Here is a 17491-nt window from a genome sequence, read left to right as displayed (position 1 = left end):
TGTAAAAATAACCTGTAAATATTCTACTATACTATGGGAAGTATTTTTTGTATTCTCTTTCAGAATTTCATCCACTTTCTGATCGACAAGAAACATGATTAATAATTCACGAGCCCCGAAGCATTCTTTATTCTCCGAATAAACTTTGTATAACTTGATCATCGTCATCAGGTATTTATTTTTACACATCTCAATGTTGTTTATCTAAAGAATCAATTTCAATTAAACGTACGATACGAGTTTAAGTCACCGTTATAAAAGAAGCTAATATAAAAACGCTCGTTATATTTACCTTTTTTTGTAAATTGCCATACTTTCGATGCATGTTTACAGTATTTCAATTTCGTCTTGTGTCTTGTGCCCCGATTCGTAATGTAATAGTATATGCTTTCAATGACATCGTTTGTTTCTTTGTTCATTTTGAATTTTTTAGTAGATTTACGTACCGAATAGGAGGCTAATGGAAGGAAAAATTATGCTGCAATGTTTTGAAAAATTATCAAGTTTGAATAACCTTTTTCATTAGTAACACTTTTGATAACCCCGAACTAACCAATTTATTTCTGTGTTGTTATTATATTGAAGTCACGTTATGAAAATTTATCACAAAGCATAATATCTTTATAAGCGTCTGAACGTTGAGCAAATTTTACGGAAAATTTATGCGACAAAACCTTATTATTATTAATAATCACTAAAAAAAGGGACTTCCAATATCGGAAGCACGTTTCCTTTGGCGTCTACCGCCGTCTACGAATAATGATTCAAAAATAACAAAAATAAAGGCATTTTTAGCAAGAAACCAACTCTTCAATCACAAAATCATTAAAAAATTAACTATACCGACGTTTTTAAAGAGGATAGCCGTAGAGATGAATGATAAAATAGTGGAGAATTTTAATGTACAATCGAAGAAAGAGCTTTTTAACCGATGGAGTTACGATTAAGTTTATCACTACGAATTAACTGAAAAAGATCGTATCGAGGCATTTACCAGCGCGCGAGGTTTTTGAAAAAAAAAACCCTTTCATTGTACGTGGTGTTAGTATATAAAAGTTTAATGAAGTGCCTGTGCGTGTATTTCAGCCGGTGCATTTAATTGATCGACTCGGCTAACTGGTCTCTATACCACGCTGGTGCAGTTTTCTTTAGAACACCTATGTATATCTATAATAATCTATTCCTTTGAACTTTTTGTCGTCGCCAGCTACAAAGTCGACGGTGCGTTATTATCTTAATTAGCGATAATACAGGACACAGAGAATTCTCGATAAGCGTAGAAGCGATTTTCTATGCTATATAGCTCTATATTTAAGACGGTATGGCTATCCCCATGCAAATAAACGGCGTTCTTTTACAAATATGGACAAGACAAAAGAGTTTTATGATAGTCATAAATCTTACTATAACAATTGCAAAATTGTACTCTCCATGATAGGACAATGGCCGTATCAGTCCACTGCTTCGAGTATCTTAGCACTTGGAATAACATTATTATTAGGGCCAACGTTTATTATTCCACAGGTATATAAAAATATCATTTTTTTTAATCGGTGGTCGTCGATGATGTAAGATTGAAGCAATCAAGCCCTTTAATCAGGGTGAAAATCTATGAGTACTTCGTGGTGATATTTGTTCTTTAAATGTGATACCTATACTTTTAAAATGATGAGAATTTATGGAATAAACGTTCTAGAAAATTTATTACATTTCAAAAGAGATTTCAATGCCTGACTAGCGTAATATTTTTTTTTTCCTGAACGACGTTGTACCTTATTTTTAAGCCAATTAGATATATTTACATAATATGGCTCCATAAAATAATTGTAATAAATATTTTTATCATGTAGATGACTGCTGTTTACGAGCTTCGAGCAAGCATTTCTGAAGTTCTAGAATATGTAATGCCTATTTTTATCAATGTGATGTGTACGATTAAAATCCTAAATCTGATGATAAAGCGAAACAAGGTGCAAATAATTTAAGTGTTAACGTTAACACTGTAGAGATTTGCAAAATATTTTTAAATTAATTTAGCACACTTTTTTATCCAACCACTAACATAATTGTGTAGTAATATTCTTTTAATATTGCGTTAAACAAATATCATGTAATATATTTGTAGATAAAAAAACTTCTTACCGATTTGGCGGAAGATTGGGCAAATATAAAGTCAGACCAAGAATTGCAGATATTGCATAATCATACTAAATTTGCAGCAACGATTAATAATTTTTATATAAGTATGTATTGTCTATTAACGATATATTGAAAAAAGAGGATCTTCGCATTAATTTAATTTCATCAATAATACCTGAATTTTTAGTTTATTTAGCATTAGTCACGTTTGGCTACATGTTAATACTACAATTTTCTACGATTAAGTTAAAAATTTTGCCTGGAACAAACAAGTCAATTGGATTAGATGCATCGCCGTTCATCGCGGATTATCATATAGACGAAGAAAAGTACTACCACCTTATAAAGTTCCATCTGAATGCTACTATATTTTTTCATGCGGTGATGACCATCGCGCCAGAGCTTTTATTTATAATGTTAATTCAGCATGCTTGTGGAATGTTCGAAATAATACGGTAAGATCATTCACTCCTCATAAAAGTCAACTCTTATTATGAGTTCCAATTTTTCTGTCATTCAGAGCTTCAAATTATTTAATGGTTCGTGCAACCAGTATCTTTTTCACAGTTACCAATTGCAAACCGCTGTAGAAGACGGAAGTCTAAATATCAACTTATATCCTGAAACAAAATATGATACAACTTATAATAATTTATCTAATATTATTAAAGCACATACTCGTATAATACAGTAAGTATAACAATGTCTGTATTTTAATTGGTCATTGATACACGATTGATTAATTCTGCAGTTTCACCCAGCAAATAGAAACTTTATTCGCGACATCTTTATTATTTTCCGTTCTGCTTATTGCGGTTATGATCAGTATTTCAACAGTTCAGGTTTGATATGATTTAATATACTCAAAGTTTTTAGATTTTTAAATCGCAAAAAAAACATAGGATTATATTATTATTGAAAATCTTCAATTTTCTCTTGTCCTTAAGGCATTGGTATTTTCTGAAGAAATAGACAAATTTGCTAAGACTGCTGGACTCTCTCTTGCACAAGTATTGTACATTTTTTTGGAATGCTGGCAAGCCCAACTATTAACGGACGCAGCTAATCGTGTGCACCATCATACGTAAGCTTTCAAAATAGTTATTATTTTTACTGTATAATAAAAACAAGATATAATCTGATATAAGAACACTGCTACGTAGCTACGATTGTCGCTGGTACCGGATGTCTCTCAGGTGCAGAAAACTGATTATTTTAATAATGATAAGGACGGAAATACCCTGCAAAATTACTGCAGGAAGATTCATGACTTTTTCCCTCGAGGCTTTCAGTGCGGTAAAAACCTTACTTTTTGCATGTACAAATATGTAGTATAATATAGTTTTTATAATAACCGTTGAATATCCTTAATTAATTGTTCAAAATTATACTTGTTTGTTAAGGTAATTCGTACATCGGTGTCTTACATTGCAGTTTTTCGCTCTATTGGATAAAAAACTATGAACCTGAGTTTAACACCAATTTAAATGTTAATTCAACGAGAAAAACTACACGTTATTAATAATATATGTTAGCAACCAATAACGCACAATTAAAAGGCACTTTCTTTGTGTAAATTACAAGAATAAAACTTATCTCTATGCAGCTCTAAATTAGCAGACTTCTTTTAAACAGTATTAAATTCAAAATCTCTATTGACAAATTTTTGAAAGCTACAATAATTTATATCGTTACACTGAATTATATTTACACTTTAAACTATTGCTAAAGTCAACCCTTTTTATTTGAAAAATATTTATTAATAATTACTTTTACTCCAATGTAACGCAATCCCTACCAAGCACAATTCCAAAGAAAAGAATGTTTGCAACATTTTCACAAGGCTTCTTCTCGAGCAAGCACCCCGACTTACGACCCGCTAGTTGGATCAAAGGTATCAAAACTCGATCGTTCGTAAGTCGAGGGGACCCTGTGGCCAGTATACCCTTCCTGTAGCTCGAGGAGAAGACAATTACATGGGAGGAAGGGCGTAACTACAGCATGTAGAAAGATAATGTTAAAGATGCGCAAAAAGTTGATAACTCTCAGCTGTTGGCACTTCGATCCATAATGAAGCTTGAAAGACTCTAGTTCTGCCAATGCATTCTTTAAATCATAATAATCAGTGGCAATCAAGTCAATAGTACCTATAATGACTTTGATTCGTATAGTTGAACGTTTTGTTATGGTACACAGGGAATTTTTAAGGAGTAGGAAAACGTTGGAGAAGAGCTATTTCAGATTTAGTATCAAATGGCTCGACGCGTCATTACAAACATGGATAGGGCAAAAGCCTTTTACAACGACAAATCATCTCACTATATTCCCCATAAAATCATCCTTTTTGCTATAGGGCAGTGGCCTTATCAATCTACCGTCTCGAGTCTTTTCATGCTTTCACTGACTATTATACTGGGACCAATTGTATTCGTTCCACAGGTAAAAATCTAATTCTTTTCTATCGTGGAGAACCCTTTTAAAATTAAATCAACTATTTTGTCGAATATATTATTTGCCTTAAGAAAATACGATTGCTGTTAATTCCGTAGGAAAAGCACAATAAATATAAATTTGTTTTTCCATCTAAAAAAATAGGTAATAGGATTATACGAGGTTCGGGATAAAATTAGTGATATACTGGAATGCCTTCCACCAATAATCTTTGATTTGTTGACCATGGTCAAATTATCAAATCTTATAATTAATAGAAATAAGGTACGTATCGAGTAAGCACCGTTAAATTTTATACACTGCAACTAAAGGTTTGTTATACAATTTTAATGATTGATTGACTAATAGATGAAGAAGCTTCTTACTGACTTAGCAGATGATTGGAGAAACGCGGGATCAATGGAGGAGCTTCGTATTATTAACCGTTATGCGAAATTTGGGAAGACCTTTGCTTTTCTTTACATAAGTACGTATTATTTCATTGAGAATGAAAAGAAGAAATTGATGAAATCTCCTTAACAACGTGTTTTAGTTTATATATACTTAAGTTCTGCAGCCTTCTCGTTATTACCACGGTTTTCCGCATCGACATTAAAAAGAATACCTGGTACCAACAAAACTATTGGTATAGACATGTCGCCATTTATCGCTGATTATAAACTGGACGTAGAAAAGTATTACCACTTAATCTTATGTCATTCTTGCACCAGCATATTTGTTCAATCCACTATTATACTTGGACCACAATTATTATTCGTTGCATGCATCCAACATGTTTGCGGAATGTTTGACGCATTATGGTGGGTTATTCTGTTATATTCCTGCCTTTGATTTCTCATGTAATCCAAAGCATTCTTTAGTCACGAGTTATCTGAGATTATGAAAAACGGTGATCTGGATATTAACTTGAATCCAAAACTGAGAGACGATGAGGTTTACAAAAAATTATCTGAAATAATTAAGAAGCATAATCATATAATACGGTCAGAATGGCATACTGAATATTTGTATAAATTATAAAAATAGGTTTTGATTTTGCTTACACGTTTTCTTCCTCCTTTCAGATATTCAAAACTCATTGAGGCGTCATTCACAATATCCTTACTATTTCAAATCACACTTAACATGCTGATACTGAGTGTGACAGCTGTGCAGGTCCGCGCGGTTTCACAATGATAAACAAATTTTGTTAATAATGATCTTTTAAAACCAATGTATTATTTAGGTATTAGTGTATGCCAACGTGCCGCATGAACTTTTTAGAAGTGGATCTTTTTCCGCTGCCCAAATACTGCATCTTTTTCTAGAATGTTGGCAAGCGCAACAACTGATAGATTCGGCTAATCGCGTAGGCCATGTAGCGTAAGCGACGCCAGAAATTTATATTATAACTGATTTTATTTATATCACCATAAAACTAAGGCCATTTTAATAGTTACACCACCCATTGGTATCGTGTATCCTTGAGATCCAGGAAACTGCTCATTTCCATCATGATGAGGGCTAATAGTCCATGCCAAATTACTGCTGGGAAAATATTAACTTTGTCCTTTCCAAGCTTTAGCAAGGTAAGGAAAATTAATACTATTTTGGTGAAACTAAGCAAAGGTCAATACTTTAATAATGATGTTATACTGATTTGCCAATGAACGACTCAATCGAATAACCAGTCTAATAACCACATTGATAAGAAAGTGTTCAATTAAAATCGTAATCTCTCTCTCTCATTTATTAAACAAAAGAATATAAAAAATAACTGTTAAATGATTCATTTATAAATATGATCTATTATGTTGTTTTGTTAAAGGTAATTCGAACATCCGTATCCTATATCACAGTTTTTCGTTCCATGGGATAAAAGAGTTATAAGGTTCTTAATAGATGCCAAACATAATGCTAGCTGATAAAACGGTTTGTATATGAGAGACACTGAGATGATAAAGTACTTGTTATTGGATTCTGTTTCGTTTAAGATACTTAGATTTTTACAGATGCCTTTAACAACATAATAAAGAAAAATAATTATATTACAATGCATAATTAATTTACCTGAAAACTATTTATTATTATAAAATAATAAATTTATTACTAAATGTGTTCAAAGACTCATCAAGTTATAGAAGAAAATATACGGGTATAAAGTATATAAATTATTAGAAAGAATCTTAAATAATGCATATTTTCTTCAAAGATTTCAAATCCACATTTTATTACATTTCAATTGCTAAGTGGAAATTTTGTAAAATACTATTTTGCTCTATTCATTATCTTAAGTATAATGATAACAACGGAAATGTTGTATTTCCATTGATTAGGATTACGAAATACTACCCAAAAATTGGATAAATACAAAAGAAATTGTAGTAATAATGCTAACAATGATATTAATTCATTATCACAATAAAGACTTAAAAAAGAAAGTTTATCATTCAAAAATTATTGCACACATATTCAGATTGTTTATAAATTCTTCCTTCTTCTATTATTATGGAAAATGTACACTTTTTAAAAAAATAAAATCAACATGTGTTCTGTTGTTTTTCCCAAACTTTTTTATGGTGGTATTAGTTTGACTTTGAAAGGTTATGCAAAAGTGGTGTGAAGGTCAAACAGATGTTCTTAAATAGAAGCTCCTATTTTTTATTCCATATTTTGTAGCTGAATTTAAAAGTGTCCTAAATTACTGTAGGAATTGATCAATTTATCTAGGCATTCATCACATATTTCGCGATTTAAAATTATGTATAGATGGATTTACCGAAGTGGTGTGCACAACCGTTTCGAATTTCCACTCATATTAGTCGCTTATCTACTTATAATTTCAAATCGAAATTTCTGGTGAACTACTGAATAAGATGATAAATTCATATAGTGTTTTAAGAAACTTTTAGTATAAGCTATAATAATGGATAATAAAATATATAGGATTAAATAAACAAACAAAAAATGGCTTGATTGGCTTAAGTCTTTCAAATGACCTTTCAAAGTTCAGTAAATATCATCATGATAAAGTTTAGGAAAAGCAAAAGATTTGTTTTTTTTCTTCTAAAAATGCATATTATCCGAAATAACGAAAGAGGGGGGAGGGACTTTATGATCACCCCGTATTAGGTTAAACAGAATTAAAATTATGAGTCTAAACATTCAAGTGATACGGGTATCGATTGCGAGTATAATAATTAAAATAATAAACCTTGTTAGATGCCCTATTTTACTAAAAACTGGGCCATTAAAATTTTTCGGATTACATTTTTTTAAACGAAGTTCATAAAATTCAATAATTTAATGAAGTATTTATGGTGTAATATATAACCCAGCTTTTAATCAAGATTGTTCAAATTAGCATAAAAAATATTACCGTGATCTTTTTTTAAATTTTCATGTACTCCTAATTAGATAAAACAACTACAATACTAACATTAATTCAAAATTTTTAATATAAGAAAGATATATTAAATCATATATACATATATATAAGTCTGTAAATAGCTGATTAATATTTTTTACTCGATTTGTCAAAATATAAATATTTTATAAAAATCATTCATATCCACACAATTAATTAAACATTTTTCATTTCTCCTTTATTCAAAACAAGTTATCCTCGCAAATCTTTTATGTTAAATATTTTCACTATTTTCATTGAAAAATTTATTGTTGCCGAAGTGGAAGAAATACTTACAAACAATGATGAATAGAAATATTATTTCATGTTTTTATAATCATTTCTACAGTTTTACCAATAAAGCTAACTAATTCAGATTTAACACACTCGTTAATTAATAAACCGTCGGTCAGTAATAGTCGTGTCAACTAAATTCTTCTTAGTTGTGGAAACTGACTTGTGCCTACTTGCTCTTATTACAACTATTATCTACCATGATGTTATTACATTACAAATTTACTTTAAATTACATTAAATGGTTATTCTTTATAAACATAAATCCTTCAACCTTCAAATCTTCGGATAAATGCAAATCGTGCAAACAGTGATTTAACAGGAAGTTACGCTGTTATGAACGCTTTAACATAAAGTTAAAAAATTAACCAACCTTTAAAAAGAAATGCTGATATAATTTCATTTAGGCATTTTATTAGTCTTGTCATAAGATGTTACCAAAGTAACATCGGGTCTTTGAGATTTAAATTCCTGAATACCATTTCTTGTAACACTAGTAGCTGTTACATCTAAATATTCAAGACTGGAAGCATTTTTAGCTAAATGAAAGAGGCTCTTATTTGTAATTCGCGGATAATTTCTGAAAAATGATCAATTCCGTTATATAAATATCAATAAATGGTATCCTTTTAGAAATCCACCTACCTTACTACTAAGGTTTTTAGGCGAAGTGTACTAACTACACGTTTATCTTCTTCTAATAATAAAATTCCTTGTACAGAATTTATCACTCTTCTGTCACATGAATCATTTGCAATTACATAAATTGCTCTATCGGTAATAAAGTTACATCTTGATACCCTTGGATGCACATCAACTATAAACTGAAAATGATATCAAGAAATATATTTAATTTAGAAAATACAGATAAAGAATACAAAGTTACCTGTTGAAGAATATGGTCATCGTACACAGGATTAAATAATTCTGGGTGATCCACTTGTTCTGTATGCTGCAGTGAACTTGAAGAATTCAAAGGTGATGATGGGCCTTCCAAATACAAATGTTTTAATGTTTTAGTACTGGTAAAACAAGAAACTTCGCTATCGCCAATCATTGTATCTCTTATATCTAATATCTAAAATAATTAACAATTATTACTTTATTTGACTAAAAAATCTGTTCACATTGTTATTATTGAAAATTATCAACCTCTAAAGATTTAAAGCCAAATCTCGTTGCTAAGCTTGCATATGCTACACATTCATTCAATTGTCTGCATGAATTCAATCTAAGTTCCTTTAGTTTTGGTAGTTTACTAATAACTAATAAAGAATGTGGAGAGAACCACTGACAATAACTCAGAATTAGACACTAGAATATTTAGAAAATAAAATCAATATTAATTAAATTGTAATGTTCTAACATTTAATAATTTGTTAATAATATTACTGTTAAATTTTGCATATGAAGGTCCATTTTGAAAAAATAAGATTTCACTAAATCATTAATAGCAATATCACAGCCTTCAAAGGAAAGCCTTTCAATTGAAGATGGAAAATCTGTTATTTGAACCTAGAAAATACATTATTAAAACTGTAAAAAACATTAAACTAATCTTGGTATAGTCAAATTGGTACATACCTCAGATCCATTAATCCAACACTCTTCTATGACTAATTCCTTTATTTGTTTACATCGTGTTTTAATGGTACTGATGAAATCTTTATTAACTTTTGCGGCACATTTAGATGCTAAATTTCCACGTATTGCAATGCTCTCTGTTACTGGCTGGAAAAATCTAACATAATTTCTTAAATCTTCAAGAGACATGGGCATTGTTCGAAAATCTGCATATTTCCATAATGTCCTATCTTGTGTTATCTGGTATAACCGCTGACAGCATCTGTTAATTATGAAATAATTATAAGAAAAAAAAAAAGCAAATCAATAATAAATAAACGCATTACTTACAAACTTAGAGATCTTAGATCTTGAGGAGTCAAATATTTTAATATATAAAGCAATAGATCATCAGAAAAATCTAATATATGAATTGCAGAAAGTTCATTATCTTTAATATTTTCAAGTTTGGACTTCTTTAAACAATCACTACTTGATGGTACAGGAGACAAGGACTTATTACGTTTCATCATAAGCTGTCCTTTTAAATATATGAAATCCTATTTAACAATAACATCTATTAAAGGTTTGTAAACATATATTGATTTATTTAGATATCTGCATTGCAGAATGATATTAATATTAATAAAACAATAAGATAAATTCTTTCATTGTTTCTACTGACTCAAAATAACTCAAAAAATATATGCATTTAGCATCAATAATCAAAATAAAAATGAAATACAAATATTAGTACTTTTCTCTCTCTCAATCTCGTACATTTATTCATTTAAACTTAAGAACACAAAATATCTTAGAAAAAATTTGAATATTTGTTACATTTTCCAAACTAATCTGCCATCTAAATTTATACAGAGTTACTAGAAGTTTTGCTACTAAAAAATAAGAATTGCTTTATCATCTATACCTCAACACATTTCATTAACAACAAATGACAATTTAAAAATATATAAACAGATATTCATATTTAATTTGCTTTTAAACAAAATAATTATTAATTAAAATAACAAAGAATTGTACTATTGATTAATTAAAAAAGTCTATTATTTACAAAATGTTTAAACAATACTTACCAAGAAGTTTTTATTTAATAGTCCTTTACAAAATACAATCTAAATGTTAAATAAAATATTGATCGAACTCCTAACCTCAAAAATCTGTACACAACTTTCTACTCTTTCCAGATGCTTTTTCCTTTTCAACAAATTTTAATACGTCCTAAGAGAACATATAAGTTTTTTTCATAGAAATTATACCTTTTTATAAGAATTAAGCGTACCTTTATTATTTCAGTAAATGTATATATAATAACATGACAATTATTTTAATCACAAAATTCTTTGAAACTGTTTTTGATGAAATTATAGTATTAGTCACATTAGTTGAGTGTTGAAAGGAGAACATTAAACATTTACAGAACAACCACAAGACTAAATAAATTGACAAAATTTGTACAAAATTCTCTCTAAATTCACAATATGAATCAACATAAATATTGGACGAATAAAGTTAATAAAAGAGAAAGACAAGACCGACAAGACTAGCTGCATCTTTTTTTAATGCTCCAACCAATCAGCGTTTAGCATACACACAACTTGCAGTTGCAAGTCTTCCAATAGAGAGGGAAAATTCCAAACATTCAAATTTCACTTAAAAAAGATTTTCCAGTAAAACGAATTATTAAAACCTTTCGTCTGTTTTATTATTAGACGGCAACTAATATTATTCGGTTTCAACTAATAATTTTACTTCTATGTAATTGTTTGACGGTGATTTTGTGGGATTTGTTATGATTGCTAAGTTTATAATTATTAGAGATGTGTGTATTATGTTATTTGTATATATTAAATACTGCACCTTATCAACACCGAGCCGCTGTCGGCATCAAAATTTGATCATTTCTTGAATTTATGCCTTAGCCTAGGGTAATTATAGACTGTAAAAAGTGTAAAATAAATAAAAGCTAGTTGAAAAGCAAAAAACACTTAACTGGCAAAGAGTTGTCAGTGGTGGTTCAAATTTCAAGTTTTAACTTGTAGTGGTGTAGCAGATCTCTGCTTCTCAATTGGTTGTCTATCTTTGCTAGAGGGCCTGATTGGTGCTGGTTGGTTTATTTATCGTCTGTTTCATGAATTCCTTCGTCGGTGACCGGTGTATGTAGATGGTGGAATAGTATGATGTAGATTGTAGATTGTGTGGATATCAAGTTACTCAGTCAGTTCAGTATTGTTCGACTTGCCCGCTCAGCTCGCTGATTAATGTAGTGTAGTTTCTTCCGGTCAGTTGAATCATTCGATGAATTTAAGGGTACTTAGGACCTATGTTGCAGTATATTTGTGAATATTAAAAGTAATTTTGTTAAGCCTTAAGTCAATTAAGTTTAGTTTTTTAGGATTTTTAATTAGTTTTGGCCGTTTTTACACTGTTACCTGAAAGTTCAGTGAAAGTGGCGCCGAGATTTGGATTCATGTGATTCCCGGGTTTACTTGCCCTGGACAGTCCTGACCGTTGGTGTTATTCATTTATCATTCTTCGTTTAATTTTGAATTATTCATCAATTGACACAAAAAGTTGTAAAATAACTGCTAATTTGCTTTTGTAAACTTGATTTTATTTAAGATTCGTGGAATTTTATCAGTTACAAGTTTTTCCTCCATACATAAGATATGGCTAGCCACCAATTTTTAGATTTGGACAATACACCCATACCCGAGAGGTAATTGTTATTAACATTGCATATTACTTATTAGTATTTAAAACAATCGTTTCTACATGTTCCAAATATAAAGCATACATCGATAATCATTGTTATTATCGTTGCATGTTTAAGGTTTTTTTTTATTGAATTTCTAGCTAAAAAAAAGTATACACTTTTTCTTTGTTATGAAACAAAAAAATATTGAATAAAGAAACAAAGGTTGGTTTATCTGGTGTATAATGTAAGAGTACTGTATTTTCATCTACAATATTTTGAATATAAAGAATATATGTTACTATTAACATAATTGTTAAATTTGGTTATAATTTAAATCCAAGTTTTCTTAACTTTGCGGGGTTGTTGCAGATACAACACTTTGTGTTGTACAATCGTTATGCAGTAATAGATGTAATAATATAATTAAAATAATCTGTGTATAAGCTGTAATAAAATTATTTGAAAAATTTCCATAAAAAATAGTCAAGAGTAGTTCAAAATTGCATATTATTAATATATTTTTGTTTTTATTAATTTTAATATTTTTTTTTTTAACAGACGGGCAGAAGAATGCAGAATTTATATTAGAGATATTCCTGTTGAATTAAATACGGTATACATTTTTAAGATTCCTAATTTTTCTTAAATCTTACATTAGTACATAAATTAGAAAGAAAGCTGCTTTATGTTATAGGAAGGACTCGTTCAACTCTTTAGTGATTATGGTTCTGTAAAGAGTGTTTTATTTCCAAAGAATGCTACATGGGCTTACATTACTTATGAAAAACATGCAGAAGCAGAACGAGCCATAAGAAGCCTCCATCAGCAATTACCGTTAAATTTACATGTATCTCTAGCGCAAGATAAGAAACCTACAGATCCAAGAAGAATAGCTTCTACAGGTTTAAAAAGTCCTTTTATTCCTTTAAAGGATGACAAAATTTCACTTTCAATACCTAGGTAATAATTTCCAAAAATATAAACTCAAATATATTATATTACATTGAAAAATAGTAGATATTAACCAAATTTTAATTTTAGCTCAATTGAGTCTAACATTTCCCAAAACTCTGTGGTCAAAAATTTGCCACCAGCATATACAAATTCACTTTGCACTTTTCAACAAAATTTGCAATATCCAGTACCTATTGATAATGATTGCTTTAATCCTTATGAAGCTCCAGAAAAGTATGGTGACACAAACAATTTGTGGACAAGGTAAAATATCTTACTTTTGCTTGCAGTTAATTACTTTCAATTAAATTGCTGAACTTGAAAAAATTTAGAGGTAACGTAACAGTTACAAAAGATGGTAGAAAACATGTATCATTTGGTCGTGGATATGTTTACTATGAATTGCCAGCTCCAGATCCTGCCATTGAAAGCTATATCAATAAAGTATATGAAAAACGTACTAAGGTAAATAATTGCATATAAAATAAACATGTTAAAATATTACACTTAATTTTTTGTCATTTTTCATTTTTAATAGGATATTTATGTTCATGGGGTAGATGAATTATCTCACAACTGTGGTAAATGCCTTCATTGCGGTAAAGCTACAATATTTACTTGCCAAAGGTGTATGGCATTTTATTGTACCAGAGATTGCCAAATATCTGATTGGCACAAACATAGATCCGAATGTCAGCCAATACCGTTAGTATAGTTTTATGAAGTATTAGCACTGCTTAAAGAAAATTATGATTTAAACAATAACTAATTTTAAAATCATCATAATTCATATTTTTTTAGACCATTGGTAAAACTTGAAGAAGCAGCTGCAATTACAAATGGAAATAGCAATACCATGATAAGTTTTCAGCCATTAAGAAGACCTAAAAAATTTGATATATCTGCTACCAAAGAATCAGTTCCCAATGGTGAGAATTTAATAAATAAAACAGTAGCTCCATTAGAAAATCTGAAAGCTTCTAATCAACCTCAGTTGCCTCTTGTTAATTTAATGGATAATGTTAGTATCACTACAAATAGTGAAATAATTCAAGCAGAACATAAAAATAATCAAATCGCTGAAAAACATAAAAATGGACAGGAACAAACACTACTAAATTGTTCTAAAGTATCTGAGAACTTTGATACACCTCCATTAAAAAATATGTACAATAGGAACAGTAGTTCTTTGCAGAATGAGTCAACAGACAATTCAAATAAAATACAAGCCGTGAAACATAAAACTAATGTTTCAGATGAAATTAAACCACTTAGAAAACCTTTGGATGCCGTACAAGTTGAAGAAAGTTTAGGTTTTCGAAAACTTTCTTTTTTACCAGATGATACATTTGTAGAAGTACAAATTATAATATCTGAAGATAATGGTTATTGGGTACAAAAACTTGATAATTGGAAAAAGTTTGAAGACATGTCTTTAAAATTACAAGAAGTAGCTGAAAAGTCACAAAAAGCTAAACCCCAGTTGAAGAATCTCTATGCTATTAAATTTAAAGAGATGTGGTATAGAGTGGTTGTATTAGAACTCAATCCGACAAAAGTTCGATTTGTTGATTACGGTCATACTGAAGTAATAACACAGAATGACTTTTACTTAATAGAGGAGTTTAAAGCTATACCCGGATTTGCTAAAAAAATTCGAATAATTAACGCCAAACCAAACCAAAAACGCCTAGTAGAGAATGATGTTATTTCAGTTAAGAAGATATCTATTAATGCGGATAGCAACATTATTAATGTTGAAATAAAAGAAGAACACGAGATTATTACACCGAGTAATACTGTACTATCTTTACCTCAAAAAAAAGAACCTGACAATTTTGAATTAAAATCTGTGATGGATATCCTCCAGGTAGATACTGAAGGCCTGATACAAATACACGAAATAACAGATAATATTGCTCGTGCAACATTATTACCGACAGTTAGCGAAAGTATATATGAAAAACTGTTGTATACATTACCGGAAGAGTGCAAAAAGATGGAAGGAAGGTTAAATAAGGAGGCCAAAATAAATGATTTAATTTGTGGTAAACGAGAAGAAGATGGGGAATGGTTTAGAGGCTATATTAAGTCTTTAGGCCCTCCAATTAAACTTTCCCTGGTGGACGAAGCTCGCGAAATGGGTATTGTGGAAGTTGCGCCATATCCTGAAAAGTTTAATGATTTGTATACACTTGGTGTCATATGCCAAGTAAAATCCGATTCAACAGTTTCGTTGGCTGCAACTAACAGCTATCAATTTAAAGTTCTGAAATGCAATAAACAAAACAGTGAATTTATTGCTGAGATTCAAATTCAGCTAGAAGATAATACGAAGACCGAGGTCATGGTAAAAGCGTATAAACATTTTACCGAACAAAAGAAAATTCTTTATGCTAAATTAAAAAGTGGATCAAAAGTTTGTATAGCATCTTTCCGGAGTCAAAAAATAATCTACCTTCGTCCATTAGATCCTAATGAAGTAGAACGTTATACCCGATTAATGCAAAAGGTTTCAAAGTATGCTAGTGAGTTAGAAAGCTTACGAGTACCACCGGTGGTAGGCCAAATGGTACTTTCTAAATATATCGATAACAATTACTACCGGGGTGTAGTTAAACAAGTCGAAAAACAAAACGCATTAGTATGTTACATAGATTTTGGGAATTTCGAATTTTGTTCTTTCAAAGAGCTGAAACCATTACCCGAGGAATTACAAATTGAACGTTCTTGCGCTGTTAAAATCACTTTAAAAGGAGTGGCATCGGATGTTCCTATGACAAAAGAAACATCAGATTATTTGACAGAATTGACAGGAACAGAAACTCCAATTATATGCACGTTTGATGATGGCCCAGAGGTAAATAGTGTAGTTTTAAAATTAGAAAATGGTCAAAACTTGAATGAAAAATTGCACAAAATGCTTACTGAACCTTCTTGGACAAAACCTGATGATAACCAATGCTATATGGTATCCGATTTGCCAGCATGTTCTCTAGGAAAAGTAGGAGACACAACTAATGTAATGGTATTGGCTACGGTTGAAGAAGGTGTCGTATATATTATGGGCCCTATGGATAGGGAAATTACATCGCATATTTTCGATTTAATGCCCGAATTGTTGAAAAAGCATTGTGAAAATACAGATCATTATATTCCTCGTCAAAATGAATTATGTCTCGCATTTCACGGGAATAAATGGTACCGAGCCGTTTGTTTGGATCCAAAAATTGCAGTTGATACAGCGCAAATCTTTTTTGTTGATCATGGTAATGTGGATGCCGTAAAGCATACGAATTTACGCCTAATGGTGAGAGATTTTATGTCTCCAGAAGCGCTAGGTAACATATGCTCGATTAAAGATTTTGGTCAGCGTGACAGTTCAGGTCAATATGCACCTGAATTATTGAAACGCTTAACGCAATTAATGAAAGACGTCGTGCGAATAACTATTGTTTCCTTTGAAGGCGATGGAGCTTATTGTGTTGATTTACCTGATATTCGGGCTACTCTAATTAAAGAAAACCTATTAAAGACTATGTAAATTCTTTTCTATTCTCTCTTTATTTATGTTACTTTTTTAGTTTAATATCATCATTGTTAACAATAAACATTATAATGTAAAGCATTTTTAAATATAAATAAGACATTTACTCTATAGTAACAAATCTATTTAAAAGAAATACTTAATGTTTTTAAATTTATAAGTTTATTATCACCTGTTTTTTTTTTTATTTTTATTGCATTTGTTTAGACTGAAGAAATCATTTCAAAACAGGTTAATACTAAGTAAAAAGGAGCCACAATATGTTTTCGATTCTTATTAAATGTTCATTTTATATTCATTTAAAATTATTTTTAAATGTTTTTATTGTAACACTAAGCAACGAATATGCTTTGTATTTTGAAATAAAAACTGATAACGATATGCTATTTATATTATTTTGAACCCTGCGATATAATTAAATATAATTGTTAGGCATTATTGT

General features: G+C 30.2%; 4 protein-coding genes across 10 annotated transcripts; 3 read left to right on the top strand and 1 right to left on the bottom strand.

The window, feature by feature from the left end:
• Positions 1–595: 595 nt before the first annotated feature.
• On the top strand, positions 596–3681 carry LOC136773146 (odorant receptor 13a-like). The gene is made up of 9 exons (XM_066726581.1): positions 596–1524; positions 1851–1970; positions 2126–2243; positions 2327–2594; positions 2707–2829; positions 2891–2981; positions 3087–3223; positions 3303–3435; positions 3543–3681. The coding sequence occupies exons 1-9, from the start codon at positions 1363–1365 to the stop codon at positions 3591–3593; spliced, it is 1203 nt and encodes a 400-aa protein (XP_066582678.1). The 5' UTR covers positions 596–1362; the 3' UTR covers positions 3594–3681.
• LOC136773144 (uncharacterized) lies at positions 2644–11368 on the bottom strand. Of its 2 annotated transcripts, XM_066726578.1 has the most exons (10): positions 11133–11368; positions 10927–11071; positions 10184–10392; positions 9854–10115; positions 9662–9784; positions 9422–9583; positions 9156–9347; positions 8915–9093; positions 8643–8849; positions 2644–2759 (listed from the first exon to the last, which is right to left on the bottom strand). In XM_066726578.1, the coding sequence occupies exons 3-9, from the start codon at positions 10363–10365 to the stop codon at positions 8669–8671; spliced, it is 1281 nt and encodes a 426-aa protein (XP_066582675.1). In that variant the 5' UTR covers positions 10366–10392; positions 10927–11071; positions 11133–11368; the 3' UTR covers positions 2644–2759; positions 8643–8668. The 2 variants fall into 2 exon arrangements, with proteins under 2 accessions (XP_066582675.1, XP_066582673.1); XM_066726576.1 differs by lacking the exon at positions 2644–2759 and having other exon boundaries at positions 8089–8849.
• LOC136773145 (putative odorant receptor 92a) lies at positions 4393–6674 on the top strand. Of its 3 annotated transcripts, XR_010822566.1 has the most exons (10): positions 4393–4578; positions 4735–4854; positions 4939–5056; positions 5123–5390; positions 5451–5573; positions 5655–5745; positions 5816–5952; positions 6026–6158; positions 6398–6501; positions 6582–6600. XR_010822566.1 is itself a non-coding variant. In XM_066726580.1 (9 exons), exons 1-9 carry the CDS (start codon positions 4393–4395, stop codon positions 6446–6448), a joined length of 1227 nt encoding a protein of 408 aa, XP_066582677.1. In that variant the 3' UTR covers positions 6449–6674. The 3 variants fall into 3 exon arrangements, 2 of the variants coding, with proteins under 2 accessions (XP_066582677.1, XP_066582676.1); XM_066726580.1 differs by having other exon boundaries at positions 6398–6674; XM_066726579.1 differs by having other exon boundaries at positions 6026–6674.
• Positions 11369–12048: 680 nt separating the features above from the next.
• LOC136772299 (uncharacterized) lies at positions 12049–17337 on the top strand. Of its 4 annotated transcripts, XM_066725185.1 has the most exons (9): positions 12094–12160; positions 12238–12360; positions 12473–12569; positions 13107–13161; positions 13243–13508; positions 13590–13766; positions 13835–13967; positions 14041–14207; positions 14304–17337. In XM_066725185.1, the coding sequence occupies exons 3-9, from the start codon at positions 12520–12522 to the stop codon at positions 17044–17046; spliced, it is 3591 nt and encodes a 1196-aa protein (XP_066581282.1). In that variant the 5' UTR covers positions 12094–12160; positions 12238–12360; positions 12473–12519; the 3' UTR covers positions 17047–17337. The 4 variants fall into 4 exon arrangements, with proteins under 4 accessions (XP_066581281.1, XP_066581280.1, XP_066581279.1 ...); XM_066725184.1 differs by having other exon boundaries at positions 12049–12160; positions 12246–12569; XM_066725183.1 differs by having other exon boundaries at positions 12065–12360.
• The last annotated feature ends 154 nt before the right edge of the window (positions 17338–17491 follow it).

The sequence above is a fragment of the Prorops nasuta genome, unplaced genomic scaffold (genome assembly GCF_024137725.1).
Source record: "Prorops nasuta isolate Cenicafe-Biocafe unplaced genomic scaffold, Cenicafe_Pnas_1.2 PNAS00004, whole genome shotgun sequence".
NCBI lineage: Eukaryota > Metazoa > Arthropoda > Insecta > Hymenoptera > Bethylidae > Prorops > Prorops nasuta.
Note: the sequence above shows the minus strand (reverse complement) of the source record. Positions and strands in the feature narration are given on the sequence as shown.

Coding starts and splice junctions, on each gene's coding strand:
- LOC136773146 (XM_066726581.1), top strand. CDS start 1,363: ATGGACAAGACAAAAGAGTTTTATGATAGTCATAAATCTTACTATAAC. Junction 2,595..2,706: donor GGAATGTTCGAAATAATACG/GTAAGATCATTC, acceptor TCTTTTTCACAG/TTACCAATTGCAAACCGCTG. Junction 2,830..2,890: donor GCACATACTCGTATAATACA/GTAAGTATAACA, acceptor TTAATTCTGCAG/TTTCACCCAGCAAATAGAAA.
- LOC136773145 (XM_066726579.1), top strand. CDS start 4,393: ATGGCTCGACGCGTCATTACAAACATGGATAGGGCAAAAGCCTTTTAC. Junction 5,574..5,654: donor AAGCATAATCATATAATACG/GTCAGAATGGCA, acceptor TCCTCCTTTCAG/ATATTCAAAACTCATTGAGG. Junction 5,953..6,025: donor AATCGCGTAGGCCATGTAGC/GTAAGCGACGCC, acceptor CCATTTTAATAG/TTACACCACCCATTGGTATC.
- LOC136773144 (XM_066726578.1), bottom strand. CDS start 10,365: ATGATGAAACGTAATAAGTCCTTGTCTCCTGTACCATCAAGTAGTGAT. Junction 10,116..10,183: donor GATCTAAGATCTCTAAGTTT/GTAAGTAATGCG, acceptor CATAATTAACAG/ATGCTGTCAGCGGTTATACC. Junction 9,348..9,421: donor TTGGCTTTAAATCTTTAGAG/GTTGATAATTTT, acceptor TAATTATTTTAG/ATATTAGATATAAGAGATAC.
- LOC136772299 (XM_066725184.1), top strand. CDS start 12,520: ATGGCTAGCCACCAATTTTTAGATTTGGACAATACACCCATACCCGAG. Junction 13,162..13,242: donor TTCCTGTTGAATTAAATACG/GTATACATTTTT, acceptor TTTATGTTATAG/GAAGGACTCGTTCAACTCTT. Junction 13,767..13,834: donor ACAAACAATTTGTGGACAAG/GTAAAATATCTT, acceptor GAAAAAATTTAG/AGGTAACGTAACAGTTACAA.